The sequence below is a fragment of the Prunus avium genome, chromosome 6 (assembly GCF_965620075.1).
Source record: "Prunus avium chromosome 6, drPruAviu1.hap1.1, whole genome shotgun sequence".
In the NCBI taxonomy this organism is placed as follows: domain Eukaryota; kingdom Viridiplantae; phylum Streptophyta; class Magnoliopsida; order Rosales; family Rosaceae; genus Prunus; species Prunus avium.
The window spans coordinates 32,360,648-32,380,456 of NC_142289.1; the positions used below are offsets into that span (position 1 = coordinate 32,360,648).

Below are 19,809 nucleotides of genomic sequence, written 5' to 3' on the forward strand. Positions count from 1 at the left end.
TCTCTCTCTCTCTCTCTCTCTCTCTCTCTCTCTCTCTCTCTCTCTCTCTCTCAATTCGAACCCTAATTCCCCAATCCTCCATCAATTCGAAATTTGGAGCTCAACCCTAGCTTGAAGCCTAACCTTTCTTTGTGAATGTATTCAATGTATCATATAATTTGGCAGGTCTTGAATCTTGATTGTTTGTAAACTTCGTATTATGCTTGATTTATAAAAATTGCAAGATTTCTGAAATTTTGCAGGATTTTTTACGATATCAACATTAATACCGAATCATACCGGTCCCGTTTGGATCCGGTATGGTTTGAATGTGTTTTCTAAAACTCTCATCCCGTGTCATCCCATCCTGATTCCCCTATCCGGGATTGACACCGAGATGACCTCCATCCCGTGTCATCCCATACCATGCCCAGCCCTACCAATCTGTGCCCACACCTAAGCAACAACTACTTCCTACGAGAAAATAAAAGAAAGGAATTCCAACGATTTGGTTGTTCAATTGAAAGCGTACCACATGGTGTCAAGGGGGATACCCTTAAAATATATAAGAGGAATGCAAAACTAACGTGCCAAAAGTTAACAAAAAGCTGGGCAATATTTTAGCTTAGCATCTGACATTGTGGTCCTTAAACACCCTTCACCTTTTTTTCATAACAAAGAAAACAAAGGAAAGCAAAACGCAAAAGACCACTCTAATAGCCTAAATCTTTAGTTGTAGTCTAACAAGAGTCTTGGTAATCCCAATCAATGTCGTCGTCGTACTTGTCGTGGCTGTTCGCGTATAATGGGCTGTGCCTGTCGTGGCTGTTCGCGTATAATGGGCTGTGCCTGTCGTGGCTGTTCGCGTATAAGGGGCTGTGCCTGTAGTTGCTGTTCGCGTATAAGGGGCTGTGCCTGTCGTGGCTGTTCGCGTATAATGGGCTGTGCTTGTCGTGGCTGTTCACGTATAATGTTACGCTCATCCCAGATTCGGCAGGAACATGTTGCTTTCTTGTTCTTCCACTCAGCTCCACAAGTATAACAAAACTCATAACCGCATCTACAAAGACAATGCAAGCATATAGACAAACCACAAGGATTGGTATACCCAAAAAATAAACAGCAGCACCCAGAAAAGAACAATCAAAACTAGTTCTTTTTGTGGGTAAAAGAATAGAAAAGATGGTTTGCAACTAGTAAAGGCAATACACCAATACCATAACTATCTGAGGGGACAGTGTAAGGCCCTACCATGATATCTATTTATAGATGACTAGGATCTTATCCAATGTTTGCTAACAAAAGCATAAAAGAGAACGCCAATTAGATCAGCATGCAGAGATTGACTCTTTTGGTGGTTTGATGGCCCATTGGCAATGTGATTTTCAATCAAAAGAACTCAGAGGAACTTGAGACCCAACACTATACTTAGCCATATCCACTCTTGTACTCAACTTGCTACCAATTAGATCATATTGAGTTCACTAGCTGTATATTTTGTTTTATCTTTTGCTTGTTTCATCCCTCTCAAAAAATTGCTAATTTGATCTAAAGATGACAAAATCAACAGAACAATGACCAAAAGACAAGGCAAATAGGATGGAGGAGTAGGGAGTAATACCTGCAAGTTATGTGGTAACAACCTTCAGCGAGCTCAACCATATGGTTGCACTTTACGCATTGACGCCAGAGTTTCTTTGTAGCCAGCGAGTTGAGCAATTGGTCTTCTTGGTGGGGATAGGGATGTGATCTTTTATGATCATAGCAGGTCATATTGAAGTGCCAAGGGACCTTGCAATTGATACAAAAATAGTAATGACATTTCATGCATCTCCTGGCTCCAGTTTGCTCAGCACGGACAAAAGTAGTTTTGGTATATTCTAAGACCTCCTTTTTAGACATTAATGCAGAACACCTGGGATTTGGGCAATAAACTTTGTCTGTAACCGGAATAGAAGATTCCTTGATTCTTTGGCTTATGGCCTCAACTAGTTTAGGTGCCAAGAATTTTGCACAGCTATCAATATTCACCTCATTTTTACAGCCTTCATGAGGGCACTCTGCCCCCATCCCATTCAGAAACTTTACTTCCACATGCTGTTTCATACAAGAACAGCAATACCTGTGTAGACAGCCATCGATTGAAAACATTTCCGCAACATCAGTTTCTTCAAAGCAAATTACACAAGTCTCCTTCAAACTCTTTCCATTGCTAGAGTCTGCACGCCAGGTGATCTGAGAAACTATAGCCTCTCTTGCAACTTTAAGTGCAAACTTAATGTCAGTACGTGCTACAAGAGAAGGGCTGCAATATTCAAATTTTCTTTGTAGAAGAGCCACTTGATTGACTAATGTCGCAACCTTGCTGTTTCCAGGACGCACTCTGTTTGTGACCTGCATTTATAAGATGTCAATCATCTACATGGAATTTTCTGTTATGCCCCCATATTTTATTTTATAAACATGAATAGTGATGAGAGCAGCAAACTTGTAAAGACATCAATTATACTATCAATAAGGAGGAAAATAAATGAAAAATAACAGAACTTAGGTTTTCTGGATACAGTTTGAATCCTTCGGAATAGAAAAAAATATATATATTTATCCTGTAATACAACCAACAAAGTTTGGCAGAACACATCACCAAGAAATAATTAACAAATTTCTAACAGCAACAAAATAGTATAACTGCATGACCGAATCATTGCTGAACCCGAAATTTGAAACTCTAACACATTAATACCAGTAATTGGCTTTGTCACACAAATGCAGCAAGCTCAGCAAATGTTTAACACAACAGACTGAAAGAAGGATAGGTCTAACAAGATAACTGTTAATTCTCCCAAATACCAAGTTGTTTGGGATTATTCCTTGCAGCTTCTGCACAGAGCTAAATTAACACACTCCAAAACACTGTCACAGATGACATGACATACACTTGTTAGATTGCACTTCAACCAATTAACCGAACCCAAGCACTGAACCAAAAACCAATACAGCAACTCACTCATATTGATGTTTAGTAATTGGCTTTCACACTTCTCATTGTTGCCCACAATCTTCCTGCTCAATCTCTGATAATGTTCTCCCAAACAAACCCACATATAGTAAGCCCCAAAATTTCTATCCCACTTCCAAAATGGTCAAATGCAGAATCTTTTTATTTTCCTCTGTTTCAGTTTCAGAAGATACCCAATAGTTCATACAGCCAAAGATTTCAAATTTGCAATGCAACAAACAATGCACACCAGTCAACAGTCAACTCTACTACCATTAACATAAACACAAACTCCCACCCAATTAAAAAGTGAATTTGAGAATAAATAATAGAAGACCAATAAGAGCGAGTGTTTAATGCTAAAACTCACATATTGGTAAAGCATGTAGTCATCACAGTAAAAGGTCACAGATTTCAAGTCCAAGGTGAGAGCTTTGTTAAGCCCTTCAATGATGGCCTCAAGCTCCGCAGCCTCGTTGCTCAGCACCACACCATCAACCACCGCCTCCAGATTCTTCCTCGCCTCGAATATCAGATTGTCTCTCGGGTCACAAATCGCGACACCTGCCCCAGCCACCACTACCTTCATATCCCTAACCCTCTCCTCGCTCACCAAACCCTTGCAATACAACCTCAAATTCTCAGTCTCCACCGCCACAGCTTTTGTCGACGATGACGACGACGATTCGTCCGCACAGTACGGACGCTGGTAATAGTCGCCGTGCTTGGCCCAGTTGTCCTCGGGCACGTCGCGGAGGTAGGCGGCGAACTTCTGATCGTGAATTCGACGGTTGAGATCTTCCTTCGTCTTCCTCATCTCCGAAACGGTGCGCTCGTGGTCCTCCCACTCCTGCGCGAATCGCTCGACGTCCTCGAGCATGAGTGTGGCGGCGAGGTCTAAAATGGCGTCGTGGGGAGGCGAAGGAGGCGGAGAGTTGCGCGAACTCGAACTCGAGGCCAACGAGGGATTGAGAGCGAGAGAGGCGGCCATGGCTTCCTGCATTTGGAGCTTGAAGGCCATGTCGAGGTCGGAGTCTAGAGTTTTGGCGGCCATGAGGTCTCTGCGTTGCTCGGAGAGAATAGTGTGGAGGTCGTCTGGGTCAGTACGATCATCCATGATTGGTCTGTGTGGAGGACGCAGAGTGGGTCTTCTGGGTCAGTACGACTATAGTTAACGTTTTGCTTCCCTTTTTTAAGAGCCAAAGCGTCGAGAATGGGCAAAAGGAGGTGACACTTGTTAGACAAGGAAAAGACCAGGGAAACACAAGATTTTCGAAATTGATGAGAGTCTGCAGAACATTACATTACATTACATATATATATATATATATATATATATATATGTTGTATCAAAACTTTACTAAAGCAAGATATCGTGAATAATAATGCACATTCGAGTTGAGATTTTATATCAAATATTAGTATTTAAAATTAAAACTTTACGGTGTGTTTATTTTTGTTGAAAAAACTTTACTGTGTGTTTAGAATAGATGAGGAAATTTCTAGCTAAGGTAATCATAATTATAGTCGAGATGCCAAACAAATGACCAATAGAGGAATTTTTTTTTTTAAGGCCACTTAAACTTTTTATGTTAGGAATTTATTAATTAAATTTTTTTAATTTCAATTTAAGTTACAAACTGGAAAGTCAATTTTTTTATTAAAATAATTTATTAAAAAGACCATAAAAATTTAATAGAATGTTATCAACTAGCTTTAAAAAAAGGTTGATATACATCCAAATTTCTATTGAGGAGTTGAGTTTAATCCTCGGATTTGGTGACTTTGATACAAGTCCTTTGACTTTTGTGCCACATAGAATTACATTCTTCTTTTTATTATTTTATTTTTAAAATTAATTTTTTGTTCCAATATTGCCCCTTATGACTTGAATCGGGTAATAGTCATTTATGCCATATTGCCTATTGACTATTGCCTATTACATAGGTATATATAGGTTTTTTCATATTTTCGACAATATGTAATAGTATTTTATGTACCTTGTTTTTTTATAGGTAACATACAATTTTATTTTGTCTATTTTTGTATCTGACTTATAGGTAGTCTTCTAATTTATGTTCCTAACTTATAGGTAACACGATTTATCACTGAGTATTTTTCATTGCTAATAATTACGCTATTTACCTGTGTGTCATATACATAATTTAATGTGGGTGCTTGTCTGATCGATTGTTATAATATGTGGGTATTTACTTTTTATTGACTAAATTGTTTTTACCCATACATTAGGAATATTATACATACATTAGGAATATTATCAAGGAAAGAATTCAAAATTTAAATTTTGGAATTCAATTACAAGGAAATAATGCATTAAATTTAGATTTTCAATGTTTTTTCCTTATTTACCTCAAAGGGTAAAATTAAGGGAGTTTCACTAAAATACCCAAAATGGGGGCTGAAATTATAAAAATACCCAACACCCAAAACACTTTATAAACATACCCAAAACTCATCATTACACACACTCAAAACCCATTTATAAACATACCCAAAACCCATCATTACACACATACCCAAAACCCATTTTGGGTATGTTTTCATGTTTAAATAGTGCTTGGGTATTTTTATAAATACATGTCTAGGATTGGGTATTTTTATAAATATCTATAAAATTAATACAACAAAAAAAGTAATAAATGTCAAATGACCTACATCTAAAAAAAAAACGCAATGACTAAACCCAATAATAACTAATTATTTTGGACCAAGATCTAAAAAGTCCAAAAAAAATTTAGTCAATTCAAAAGCACTGGTCAAAATTTAGTCAATACTTGTCGTGGCTGCTCAGGTACAATGGCCGGCGGTGCATGTCGTGGCCGTTCGCGTATAATGTTACTCACATTTAAGAAGTCTGAGGAACTGAATCTACTTGTTTCATTCCTCTCTAAATAAAATTGCTTATTTTATCTAACCATAACAAAATCAATATGGCAATGACCAAAACACCACCCAGTAACTCCAAACCAAAAACACAAAAGACCCATAAAAATGGATCCTTTAGTGATAAAACTCACATATTGGTAAAGCGTGCAGGGGAAGGCAAAAAGGAGTGGAAACTTGCTACATAAGGAAGAGACCAAGAGCGTCTTGGAAATCGAGTCTTAAGATTTAAGGTAACAAGTTATACTACGTGACCATAATACTACTATTCTATAATCTCTCGTGAGATTACTTTGACTAATTTTGACCATTAAGCAGCACTTTTGCAAATGACTTGGAATGGAATATTGACTTTCCTAAACTCAAAATTCAGTATCTTCTAAGTTGGACACGAAAATATCACTAGATGACGGATGACCTATTTGTAATCATATTTTTATTTATAATCAGATTCGTTAATTAATTAATTAATATGCAATAATTGTTAATTAGATTTTAAACACATAACACACAAAAAACCCTATTTTCTGTTTTGAATTCTCCTCCCCTTCTCTTTACCTCTCAACTCTCGTCTTTCTCATCTTCATTTTTTTCCTCTCCTTTAATGGTATCAAAACAAATTAGAGCAGAACAGATGGATCATCAAACGGAAAACCTCATGGACAACAAGTCAGTGAACACAAAATTCTTTCGAGTGGGTATTATAGTGTTACAATGAATAATCTGAATAAGAGTCATAGCACTCGCTGTCAGAGTCACAATACTCCTCCACATATTCCCCATATTCATATTCTTCATCCAAATCTCTATCGTCTTCGGCAGACAAGTTATGCTCACCTTCTTCAACCACCGCCTCCTCCTCTTCGTCCTGAATGTCATCCCCAACCTCTTTCTCTTGAATTTCCTCATATTCTTCATCAAAATCTCCATCATCTTCAGCAGACAATATTTGCTTCTCTTCCTCAAACTCATCCTCAACTTCATCTTCATCTTCATCTTCATATTCGTCTTCGTCTTCTTCCTCGTCTTCGTCTTCTTCCTCATCTTCATCCTTTTCTTCCTCCTCCTCAAAGTCTCCATCTTCATTAGACAAGATATCATCTTCATCTGATGTTGGGCATGAATATGTTGCCTTTTCGACATTCCACTCAGCTCCACTGTCACGGAAAAACTCAGGCACCACATTTCTGCAAAAGCAATAAAAGCATGAGAATGGGTACCAAGATCACATAAACAGTTGTTTGCAAACTTGATCTGCATCTTTTTCTTTCAGGTGGAATGACCTTCAACAGCTTTCAATCACAATTAGAACAATATAAAAATAATAATGCAGATTCCCAAGGATGGTACACAATCTGAAACACGAACACACACACTGATACGAACATATAAAATTATAAAACACAATTGTTCATCCTTGTGTCTTCATCATAGTCATCATGTGCACATTCTCTTTGTCAACTATAATGTAGGTTCTTTTTTCAAACTGTAATGTTCTCCTTCCTTTCTTTACAGTAATCAAGAGATGGGAAAACCTTTTGAGCAAGCAGTAACCATTTGATACTCCTTTTTTTTTTTTTTTTGCCACAAACCGTTTGATACTTTACACAACATATTAATATAAATACTATTGAATATTTTCCATTCGGAGAAAATTTGAGGGAATGACTTTAGAGAGGGGATGTTACGGTAAAAGATATTCGTAGTCAGAATACTCCTCTGAATCTGACTCTGTCACATCCTCTGAATCAAAATCTTCATCTTCATCGTACAAAATATTACCCTCATCCCATAGGGGGCAAGAACATGTTGCCTTCTTATCTTTCCACTCAGCTCCACAATTATAACAAAACTCATACCCACATCTGCAAAAGAAATAAACGCATTAGGATGAATACTAAGATGACATAAATACAGTAACTCGCAAACTTGAAGTACAACAGCTTTCAAAATTTCAATTACAATACAATAATACTGATAAAATCCAGATTCCCAACAACTTTGGGCAACAAAACACCAGTCAACGATCCTCTTAGTTGGGTTTATATTATCATAACATTTACCAAATCAAGGGTTGTCAACCCGTTCCCATTCTCTGTCTTCAACTTGATCTACATTTGATTTTTACCATTTTCCTCAAGCGCTCTTTCCACACATGTTTTCTCTTGATGGTTAAGACTAAATGTCAAAAAATAAGAATTTTCTCAACTCCCAAAACACATAGATTGTCTTAACTCTTTCCTCATTTAAATTACTGCTGAAAAAAATCGTATGATGATCACTCAATGCACAAGATTCGAATTTCGAATCTGTGTTCCACATGCCCTCTACTTTTACTAGCAAGTCAACTCAAAACTCTCATTACAGAATTTAAGCTATTCTTTTATTTTTTTAAATCCACTCCTTAGGAAACTGGAGCAAGCAGATTATTTTCTAGAGCCAAAAGAATGGCCTTTTTGTTTTCTAGTTAGGACATCATTAGCGTATACAACACCTTCAATGACTGAGGTAGATTGAAATGTCTAAAACAAATCTTGTTCCCTCACATATTTTTTTACTCAAAATAATTTTGAAAAGTTATTATGAGGGGTAAACTCCAAAAAATGGGGACTAAATACCTGCAAGTCATGTGGTAGCAACCTTCAGCAAGTTCAATCATATGGTTGCATTTCACACACTGACGCCACAGATTCCTTGAGGCAAGAGACTTTAGCTTTGTATCTTCTTCTGGGGGATAAGGATTCAGCTTTTTATAGTCAGAGCATGTTCTGTTTTTGTGCCAAGGGACTTTACAGTTGATGCAGAAAAGGCAGTTGCATTTCATGCATTTCCTAATTCCTGATAGTTCCACATCCCTCAAGGTTTTTTTGGAGTGTTCTAAAAGCTCACGTTTTGATATTAAAGCGGAGCACCTTGGATATGGGCAATAAACTTTTTCCGCAGCAGGAATTGAAGCTTCCTTTATGCGTTGGCGCATTGTTTCCACAAGTTTAGGTGTCAAGAATTTTGCACAACTGTCAACACTAAGGTCAGACTTACAACCTTCATGAGGGCATCTAGGAATCATCCCATGAAGCAACTTCACCTCCACATGTTGTTTCATACAAGAAAAGCAATACCGATGCAGGCAGCCACCAACCGAAAACATTTGAATAACATCAGTATCTTCTAAACATATCACACAAGTCTCATTCACATTCTTACAAGTGGTAGATTGTGCAGGTTGGTTGGTCTGAGATTGAGACACTATTGCATCTCTTGCAAGTTTAAATGCAAATTTAATATGATTTCGGGGCACAAGCCTTGGGTTGCAAAGTGTAAACTTTCCTTGAAGGCTCTTAACCTGATTGACAAGCACTGCTATCTTGTGCTGCTTTGCTTGCCATTTACCATTAACCTTCATACATAAAATATAACGTCAGAAATTCAACAAGCTCTATTCATGGGTGTAAATAGACCGTAGCAGAGTGACAAGTTCATCCAATATTCTTGGTTTCAACACAAATACTACAACATTGCACACATAAATGTCATAATAAACTCCATTATTTTAGACCTTATTCACAAGACTTTCTCTAATGGTCAATTTAAATACAAGATAGCAGACTAATTTAGCAAATGCTGAGAAGACACAAGTAAAATTTCTCAAAGTGAATGCATCTCTTTGTCCACAATAGATGATATACGATTTGCCCTATCAGATTTCATCAAGTATATCTGAAAATTGAATGTTCACTATTGTTCCAGGAAAAACAATATTAATTCACAAAACCTACAACATCGTATACACTAATATAATAGTAAGTTCCATTCCTTTAGACCTCTTTCACAAGAGTCTCTTTCATGGTCAGTGTAAACCATAGCGTCCATAACCATATATATAAGATAGAAGGCTAATTATGATAGATGTCATGGATTCATTCAAATATCACAGAACTACAGTAGAATGAAGGCTAAAATATTGAAGAATATAGGGTTAGAGAGCAAGAGAGAAACAAAGAAGTGAAGAACTCTGTAATTTCATTCAATATGATAATGATATCATCTCTTCCAACAGAAGCTAGAATGCCTTTACATACATTGCCATATGACAACAAAGAAAAATTAACTTAAATAATCTTGACACCTGTCCTAGCTAATTAGTCCACATCGGCATCAATTTAATGCTAGTGTGGTGTAATACTAGCAACTAAATTAAACAAATGCTGAGAAATCCCAACTAAAATTTATCAGAGAAAATGTATAATCTCTGTCCACAACAGATAATATACAACCCGCTCTATCGAATTTCATCAGTATATCTTTAAAAAATGGAATTTTTATATTAAAATGCAAAACCCACAATTAGCCTAACTATTTTTCATCAATAGACCGAAACGAGGCAGAGAAGAGAAGAGATAGCAACTCACAAACTGAAAAATGGGAAAATTCTCACAGAAAAAGGTGATGCGCTTCAAGTCCAAAGCAAGAGCAGCATTAAGTCCTTCAATCAAGGCTTTCAACTGGGCACCATTCTTGCTCATCCCATTCCCGATCAGGGGTTTCCAAACCTCGAACACCAAATTATCCCTGGAGTCGCATAGCGCAACCCCAACCCCAGCCAGCACCACTCTCTCATTTCCAACCATTTCCTCGCTCACCAAACCCTTGAAGTAGAGCCTGAACACGCTCTCACTCTCGACCTTCTTCGTCGACGACGACGAGGAGGAGCCTTCGCCGAAGGGTTTGGCGAAGAGTTCGCCGGACTCTTGCCACTCGTCCTCTGGAATCTTCTTGATCTCCCTCGCGACCTGATCATCGTGAATCCGACGGTTGAGATCCTCTCTGGCTTTCCGCATTTCGATTTCGCCGTCTTTAAATTCCTGCTCCGTTCTTATGAGTTCTTCGGACTTGAGGGAGACGTGGGTTGGGGTGTTGGGGATGGTCCGAACGGCGTCGTTTCGGGGGGGTTGGGTAGAGGAGGAAGATGGTTGGAGAGCGAGAGAGGCGGCGAGGGCTTCTTGGAGTTGGATGTTAAAGGCGAGATCCATGTCGGACTCTAGGGATTGGGCTTCCATGAGCTCGCGACGTTGCTCGGAGACGGCGAATAAAACGTCGTCGCCGTCGTCATCGGAAGACGCGCTGCTGGCCATGTAGGACTGAGAGAGCGAGAAATAAATGAAGTGTGCGTTGTCTCGCGGGACTTCGGGATTTTGGGGAGATTATATATATATATATTTGTTTTTAATTTTTTTTGGTCAAAAGGCATCCTTTCCTTTATATAATGAGAACTCGAGATAATTCCGAAATATTTAATTCACTGGTAACAATTTACCCTCTGAAATAAATTCTTTGTAAAAATGAAGAAAAAAGAAAAGCACAACCCTTTCCCGACATAGCGTAGCATTGTTAAATGCAATTAGAAAGGAAATCTAATTCGAAACTCATCGAAACAAAGTTTTTGTCGACTGGATCATCATCCACGCACTTGAGAGCTCCGCCGCTCCCTTTCGAGATTTGGTCTCGCTTCCCAAATGTTGAAGGTTGGCTGAGACTCACTGACTCACTGAGATGCTGAAGATGATGATGCGGAATATAGCTGCTTCTTCTTCTTCTTATTGCACCAGCAGGAGATGGAGAGGTATGCCTTGTCTTCACTCTAACTCCACTCCTGTTGTTTTCGCCAACGATTACTTTGCTTTCCTTCACTCTCAACCTTCTAAACCAATCAAATCTACAAGAACCCAACTAGAGCAGCCAATGAGAAACTCACCCAAAATCACAAATGTTGAGGATGCTTTCAATGTGTTTGATAGAATGCTTCAAATGCGTCCTCCGCCTTCAGTTGTTCGTTTCAATCAAATATTGGGTCAAGTTGCAAAATTGAAACATTACTCGGCTGTCATCTCATTGAATAACCAAATGGATGTGTCGGGAATTGGACCTGATGTTTGTACTCTAAATATTCTCATAAATTGTTATTGTCATCTCAACCAAATGGGGTTTAGTTTATCTGTATTGGGAAAATTCTTCAAACTTGGTCTTAAACCAAAAGTCTCTACCTTCAACACTCTGATCAACGGCTTTCTTCTCGAGAATAGAGTGGCGGACGCGGCAGGAATTTTCAACAAAATGATTGCGGGAGGTAATTGTCAGCCTGATGTGGTTACTTACGGCACACTAGTAAAGGGCTTTTGCATGAAAGGTAACAATAGTGCTGCTATTCAGTTGCTTAGGAAGATGGAGGAAGGAGCTTGCAGGCCTGACCGTGTTGTTTATAACACAATCATCGACAGTCTTTGTAAGGATACACAAGTTGATGACGCATTAAACCTCTTCTCAGAAATGATCTGCAAGGGTATTGCCCCAAATGTCATTACCTATAACTCTTTGATTCATGGAGTTTGCAAATTAGGCGAGTGGAAAGAAGCTACAAGGTTGTTGAATGAAATGGTGAGTAAAAATATCTTTCCAGATATGTTCACGTTCAGCGTCTTGGTAGACACACTTTGTAAAGAGGGAATGGTCGTGGAAGCAGAAGGCGTGGTCGAAATGATGATTCAAAGAGATATTGAACCTGATACAGTTACATACAATTCACTAATGGATGGTTACTGTTTGCGAGGAGAAATGGACAAGGCACAAAAAGTTTTTAAACTAATGCTTAGCAAGGGCTCGATGGATGTTGTTAGTTACAGCACATTGATAAATGGATATTGTAAGCATAAAAAAATTGATGAGGCCAAGATGCTTTTTCTGGATATGTCTCATAAGGGACTGGTTCCAAATACCATTACTTATAACACTCTTCTGCACGGTTTTTGCAGAGTGGGTAGAATAGATGATGCACAAAAGTTGTTCTCCGAGATGCAAGCTTTTGGCCAGCTTCCAAATGTTCAAACTTATGCTGTTCTACTGGATGGCCTATGTAAAAACCAACTACTTTCTAGGGCATTGCAATTGTTTGGAGAGATGGAAGCGAAGAAGTTGGATATTGGTATTGTGATTTACAGTATTCTTATTGAAGGTTTGTTTATAACTGGAAAAACTGAATCTGCAAGGGATCTCTTTTGTGGTTTATCATCGAAAGGACTTCAACCTAATGTGAGGACATACACTATAATGATTAATGGACTCTGTATCGCGGGCCTAACAAGTGAAGCAGAAAAGTTGCTTGTCGAAATGGACGAGAAAGGCTGTTCTAAAGATGATTGCACCTATAACACAATTATCAGAGGCCTTATCAATAACAATGAGATATCAAAGGCGACGGTACTTATTCAACAAATGGTGGAGAAGGGTTTCTCTGCAGATGCATCAACAATGGAGTTGATAGTGAATTTACTGTCGAAAGATGAAGTGGATCCTGCTTTGTTACTGTTGATAAAAGGATCACTGTGAAATTAATATGCATCTGTGGACAATGAAATTTGAAACTGCTGCACCTTTTGACGACCATGAAGGCATTTCAGTGGTTTGTGCGTATGGTAGGAGGTGAAAATGCCTTCTCACTTGTTTCCTTAATTTCTGGCATTAATTCTGTTTAATGGCATATCTAGCACTCATTTGAATTTTTCCCTTTATCTATGATGGTTTATTTACTTTGTATTCCTATCACTTGGCATCTTGCAGTATATAGGAAGGCCAAATATATAAATTTAGGTGTGCCTTCTCACGACTCTCCTAGCTTGAAAATGTTTCTACAGATATTGTGTCTACTTATTCGTGTATCAGAAACTTTGTCAAAGCATAGACCATTATAGGTTAAATCAATTGACTTTGACTTCAAAATTCAAATGTGTCTAGTTATCTACAGAGGATTTGGCTTCCATGAGCTCGCGACGTTGCTCGGAGACGGCGAATAAAACGTCGTCGCTGTCGTCATCGGGTGTCAAGCTGCTGTTCTACAGTAGGTTGCACCTATAACACAATTATCAGAGGCCTTATCAATAACAATGAGATATCAAAGGCGACAGTACTTATTCAACAAATGGTGGAGAAGGGTTTCTCTGCAGATGCATCAACAATGGAGTTGATAGTGAATTTACTGTCGAAAGATGAAGTGGATCCTGCTTTGTTACTGTTGATAAAAGGATCACTGTGAAATTAATATGCATCTGTGGACAATGAAATTTGAAACTGCTGCACCTTTTGACGACCATGAAGGCATTTCAGTGGTTTGTGCGTATGGTAGGAGGTGAAAATGCCTTCTCACTTGTTTCATTAATTTCTGGCATTAATTCTGTTTAATGGCATATCTAGCACTCATTTGAATTTTTCCCTTTATCTATGATGATTTATTTACTTTGTATTCCTATCACTTGGCATCTTGCAGTATATAGAAGGCCAAATATATAAATTTAGGTGTGCCTTCTCACAACTCTCCTAGCTTGAAAATGTTTCTACTTATTCGGGTATCAGAAACTTTGACAAAACATAGACCATTATAGGTTAAATCAATTGACATTGACTTCAAAATTCAAATGCGTCTAGTTATCTACAGAGGATTTTTAAAATCAAAGGTTGGTTTGTCTCTCTTCCCACATAATGTATAATATATATACTAATGGCTTCTAGTTTGAGGATGAAATAATGAGCCTAAACTTTGGCAATTCATTGATGTTCTGGAGAGGAGTGTGTTATTTTGGGATAGCGGCTGATAATGGTATATATACTGTTGTTCCTTGATTGAACTTAGTGTGCTTGATTCCGATAATGGATTAGTGAACGTGCCATTGTTGTGGATGCGTCTGATTACGGATTCTGATTATGTAAACATGTCATTGTCTTATTACTTGATTCCAATTATGAATTATTAAACGTATGTTGACAGGGTGTTATGTGCTTGAGCTGTTTGCAATGCAGATGGCAATTTTGCTTGGGATTGGAAGTCATCATTTCCTTTCTCATTCGTGTCAATGGACTACTGAAGTGACTGAATATGCTCATCTCCAATACGAAAGACCTTTAGTCCCTCTCAGCACATGAAAATCCGATACTTTCTAAATGCTACACTTGAGTTTAGCTGCACCCCATGTTGTGGTTTTCTCTCGTTTAGTTGGCCAACCCTTGGTCCTTATGAAACATGAGGCCATTGTCCAAAACATGCTCATGCTTTCTAGATATTAACAGTTATCAGGTCGGTGTGGTATTTTTGCAGTGTGTTTCATATCTCTTCATATCCGGGTCCGGCAGCACATAAAAATGTATACACAGCAAATTATTGTTGTTAGGCTTTGACAAGTATAACCTTGGAATTGTTCTCGTTTGTGTTCTGTGTCTGGCCAAAATAGACAACTTTGGCGAGCATTTATGATGCATGAGATACAGGATTGGGTTAGGCACTCTCATAAATTAGTTTTTTGTATATAGGAGAGTGAGAATCGAACCATTGATGTAGTTTAATTCTAAATACTCCTTGTTTGCAGAATAATTTATCTACGTACTTGGCGATATATCAACACTATATATCTCACTTATCGTGACTTATGTAATGAGTGAGATTGAAATTGAGAAAGTAGACATATATATTCCCATAACAATGAAGCTTTCCTCCACTCGAATTACTTGAAATTGACTCTTTTTTCGTGTTTTTTTTGTTTTTATGTGGCAAAAAAAAAAACCAATAGAACTTAGACAACGAGAGCACGCAGGCCCAAAAAAGTCCAAGTAAAAAGAGTTCACAACCGAAAGAGGTACCCATAAAATAAGTTCGCCGCGGCTCAGGTGGGAACTCCTTTTTGCGAACCCCTATTTGCTGCTTCATCTCAGCCATCAAAGTAATCTCAACGGCTGGAAAGAAAAAGAGAGCTTACAATAGAAATGGGTACGCTGCACTTCCCCTTAAGGCACGTATCCTGGCACGCCTTTTCTAATCCCGCCTTTTTCCATCTAATCGCGCCTATTTTTTTCGGACTCCCTCTTTTTCCTCTCAGACAAATTCTCCTCTCTCTCACCTCACCTGTTTATTCTCTCTGTGAGTGGCGATTAGGTTAGGGTTGATAACAGTTACTGTTCACGTTTTTCCCATCTCCTTCACCTCCTCCACGCACATAGTACCCATACACCGACATCGCCTCCTCAGACATCTATGAATCCCAAGAAAATCTTTAAGTTTTTAGAATTCTAACCTTCAAATATATTTCATAAAATCCTAATTTTAATTTTTTGTGTTCTTTCTCTCTCACGACTGCCTTCCTTGCCCGCCAGTGTAGGAGGTAAAGTGAGGGGCCTTGGCTCTGTCTTGGGCCTGTTTCCCTGTTACTTGGATCTGTTACTGTATTTTGCTGTTTCAGTGAGCTTTTGTTGTTGTTTGGGATCGTAATATGTTTTTCCGTAGACTAGTTTTGGCCTCGACGGCTCTCTTTCTCGCCGGCGCTCTCTTTCTTGATGTCTCTCTCTCTCTCTCTGGTTCGCTCGGTCTCGCGCTCTCTCTCCATGGGAGCCTCCCTTCCTCCATGGATCCATAGGTAACAACTGTCCTTCCTTCACTTATTATTATTTTCTATGTTTTTTGAAAATTCAATTTCTATGTCCCTAATTTGATTTAGGGTTAAAATGTTTGGGTATTTAATTGTAAATTATCTGTGAAAATCATTATTTTTTTGTATATATTTTCGGTATTTAATTGTATAATTATCTGTAAATTATGACTGTCAAATTCCCTTGAAGTTCCATTTTTTGATCAAATTAGGCACTTTTCAGTTCAGTTGTTGGTTTTTTAATGCGAACCTACACTGAGTTTTGCCCGTGCAATTTCATCATTCACATTTAGGAAACCCTGACTGTCTCTCCATCTCTCTCTCGCCGGCTCTGTCTTTCGACTGGTCTCTCTCGCCGTCAAACCTTCCTCTATTCCATAGGTAACAAATGTCCTTCGTCCTCCTAGAATTATTTTCTATAATTTTTGAAAAATCAATTTATATATCCCTAATTTGATTTAGGGTTAAAATATTTGTGTATTTAATTGTAAATTATATGCGAAATCATTATCTTTTTCTATATATTTTCGATTTACATAGAAATATTAGTGATTATATGTGGATATGCGTTTGTTCCTCAATTGTTTATGAGATTCTAAATCAGATGTCCTGTTGTTTGTGATTTGTTGTTGTAACAAGAGATGAGAATCAGATCTCTTGGTGTTTGTGATGACTTTACCTTCCAACTTCCTACCAACTGTCTTATGTTAATGGAAATTACAGAAACCCATTTGATTGAAACTTGGCAACAAAGAGAATGCTCTGTGTAAGTTTCTGAACCAATATTTCTTTTTTGCTTTTTCTCCGTTTCCTTTGTATCTGCCAGGAAATGCATTTAATTATTCACTATCGATGTGACTTGGGCAACAGATGAGATGAATAAGGGCATTTTGTTGATATGGGGCAGTATTATGAGATAAATATGCAATATTTTGCTGATAATTCAAAGCTTAAGAAACATGGCTGTAAGGTGAGAAAACACTATCTCTAACTTAGCACAAAAGTATTGGCAAAATGTGAATTATGCCATTTTTACGTTTTGTTTCTCCATCAATTTGATGACTTTGTATCTGTATTCAGTTTTAAGTTTTAACAGGTTTGACCACCTAAGCTGTCTCCACCACCACCATATCCCTTTAGTTTTCTAATTGTTAATTTAGTTTGTTATGTAATTTTGATATATTGTTCATGTTTGGGTAGTGTTTGAGTTTTTCTATTTCTAGTTTAAGCCTCAATCTAAAACTGTGATGTGTACAGGTTTTCTGTTTTCTTAAAAAAATAGAACAGAGACTTTGGCACATCTTTTCTCAAATCGGCTGATTCCTTTGCTGCACTGCAATGTATGTCCCTCTCCTTATTGATTGTTTTTTCATAAATTTTATGCTAATTTTTTTGGGTACATGTATGTTTGTGGATACTGGTGATTTTGGATATAAGGTTAACAGTTGATCCTACGTTTCTTTTATTTGTATTGTCACAGAGGTCAAGGCCTTCCTACTGCAAACTCTCCTTCTTTTGGTCCTTCACTTTGAGCTCAAAATGGTTAGCGTGCTCCATTATAGCCTTTAGTACAGTTGGAGTTGGATTAATAAATCTAATGGTTTCTGATACACTATTGATGGGTTATTGATACAATATTGACAAATTATGCACGTGTTATTACTGATAAAATAGACTAGAGTGATAATCTATTCACCTGTTGTTGACAAATTATTGATGGCTTCTTGGCATTCATAAGTATCCTAAAAGGTAGCTTCAACTATGATTTGTGAAACTAAAATTTTAACTTTGGGAAATTTGAAGTAATAATTGGAGGAAGAGTTGTTGTAAGGGAGAGTAATGGTGTAAGGGAGAGTAATGGTGGTCAACATAGTAGTATTGGTAGTATAGAAATAAACTTGACTTTGAGAAATTATTTGAAATTTGTATATGTCAAAATTATATTTTAAGGCTTAAAAGATGAAGGAAATGTGATTAGAAGTTTGTAGGATTTTTTGGTGAATGTGTCTAATTTTGTATAAATTTATTATGATTTTTGGAAGTTAAAGCATTGGAAAATACTAATAAATTAAAGAGAATGACACATAGCAGTGTCAGATTGGTGCATCATCAGAGTTTTTGACATGTGTCAGTATCATGTAGCAATACGTGTCATCACAGGTTCATTTTTGTATCTTAAACTTAAAAAATTCACACAAAAAAATGATGAAAAATCAGAAAAATGCACCAAAAATTTATAGAAACTTATTGATATCTGCCAATGATAACAAGAGCAGTACTGATAGCACCTCCCTTCCAGTTCCTTTACTAGTAAGGGGAGCCATCACCATGGCACATTATCTTCGACTATGATGTGTGAAAATAAAATTTTGAAGTTGGGAAATTTGAAGTAATAATTGGAGAAAGAGTTGTTGTAAGGGAGAGTAATAATGTTCAACATGGTATTATTGTTAGTATAGAACTTTCAGAAATTATTTGAATTTTTTATATTTAAAAATTATATTTTCAACTTAAAAGATAACAAAATGCCACAAGGAATTCATAGGATTTTAACGATATTTTGTTGTTGTTGTAGCTCATCATCTTTTGAAACAGATGTGGCTGCTTCAGTTACTGAGAATATGCACCCTACCTAGAAGACGCAGAATAGTGAATGTATTGTGCAGCCTAATACGACAAAGGCATTTTTTGCAAGACTTTGATTTAATGCACGGACCCTGCATTTGAGTAGTTATCGTTACATTTTCACATGATGAATTTTAATCAATCGTTTGTGAGACTTTTTTTTTTGGTCTGAATCGTTTGTGAGACTTATGTATGTTCATATCTGATACTGAAGGTTAATCTAAAATTGACATAAACTAGCCTGTACTTGTGTTGAAGCCATAGTGAATCCATTGGGAAACAGATAAACACACTCAAACATGCTCCAAAGTAATCTGAGAAGCTGAAACCATTTTTTGAAGTCGAAAGCAGTCAATAGAGTATCAACCGGCATTCTGCTGTGTCAGTCAGTTGTTCCATTATGCTCCATTAAGCTCCAATCTTGGTTATGAAAATTTGGATCTAAAAGTTGATGTGCATGTGGTGGAGGATTTGCCTCCATTTTTAAGCTTGTAGAAAAAAATGAAAATGCATTTCTAATAGTGTAATACGATGCCCAAAAAATGGAGACACCCAAAGCGGATGGAGACATTCATTACGTGCTAAGTTGGGAATTCACACCTAAAGCAATAGTTCTGTGCTCCATATTAAACAATGTGCTCTCACAAGTTGTTTTCATACTACAAAACCCTTATCTTGCATTCATGCATGGAAAAACTTGGATGCAACAACCATTATGTTGTAAGTAATACAAAGGACATATAATTGAAACCAAAAACCTTTCTTCTGATACTCTGTTTAGCAAATTTTAACAAAAATTTAAAAAACAAAGCAGATGAGCCAGCAACATAACACAAGTAAATG

The 19,809-nt window shown here is 37.4% G+C and overlaps 3 protein-coding genes across 5 annotated transcripts; 1 reads left to right on the forward strand and 2 right to left on the reverse strand.

Moving 5' to 3' along the window:
* Window positions 1–499: 499 nt before the first annotated feature.
* LOC110770869 (E3 ubiquitin-protein ligase RSL1-like) lies at window positions 500–4,274 on the reverse strand. The gene is made up of 3 exons (XM_021975097.2): window positions 3,348–4,274; window positions 1,601–2,373; window positions 500–1,039 (listed from the first exon to the last, which is right to left on the reverse strand). Exons 1-3 carry the CDS (start codon window positions 4,092–4,094, stop codon window positions 745–747), a joined length of 1,815 nt encoding a protein of 604 aa, XP_021830789.2. The 5' UTR covers window positions 4,095–4,274; the 3' UTR covers window positions 500–744.
* Window positions 4,275–6,516: 2,242 nt separating this feature from the next.
* LOC110771033 (uncharacterized) lies at window positions 6,517–11,096 on the reverse strand. The gene is made up of 4 exons (XM_021975276.2): window positions 10,291–11,096; window positions 8,500–9,278; window positions 7,570–7,746; window positions 6,517–7,068 (listed from the first exon to the last, which is right to left on the reverse strand). Exons 1-4 carry the CDS (start codon window positions 11,011–11,013, stop codon window positions 6,591–6,593), a joined length of 2,157 nt encoding a protein of 718 aa, XP_021830968.1. The 5' UTR covers window positions 11,014–11,096; the 3' UTR covers window positions 6,517–6,590.
* Window positions 11,097–11,158: 62 nt separating this feature from the next.
* Window positions 11,159–19,287, forward strand: LOC110771232 (uncharacterized). 3 transcript variants are annotated; one of them, XM_088255090.1, is made up of 6 exons: window positions 11,159–13,354; window positions 13,667–16,329; window positions 16,635–16,722; window positions 16,981–17,681; window positions 17,822–17,883; window positions 18,917–19,287. In XM_088255090.1, exon 1 carries the CDS (start codon window positions 11,432–11,434, stop codon window positions 13,259–13,261), a length of 1,830 nt encoding a protein of 609 aa, XP_088111216.1. In that variant the 5' UTR covers window positions 11,159–11,431; the 3' UTR covers window positions 13,262–13,354; window positions 13,667–16,329; window positions 16,635–16,722; window positions 16,981–17,681; window positions 17,822–17,883; window positions 18,917–19,287. The 3 variants fall into 3 exon arrangements, with proteins under 3 accessions (XP_088111216.1, XP_088111217.1, XP_088111215.1); XM_088255091.1 differs by having other exon boundaries at window positions 13,677–16,329; XM_088255089.1 differs by having other exon boundaries at window positions 11,159–16,329.
* The last annotated feature ends 522 nt before the right edge of the window (window positions 19,288–19,809 follow it).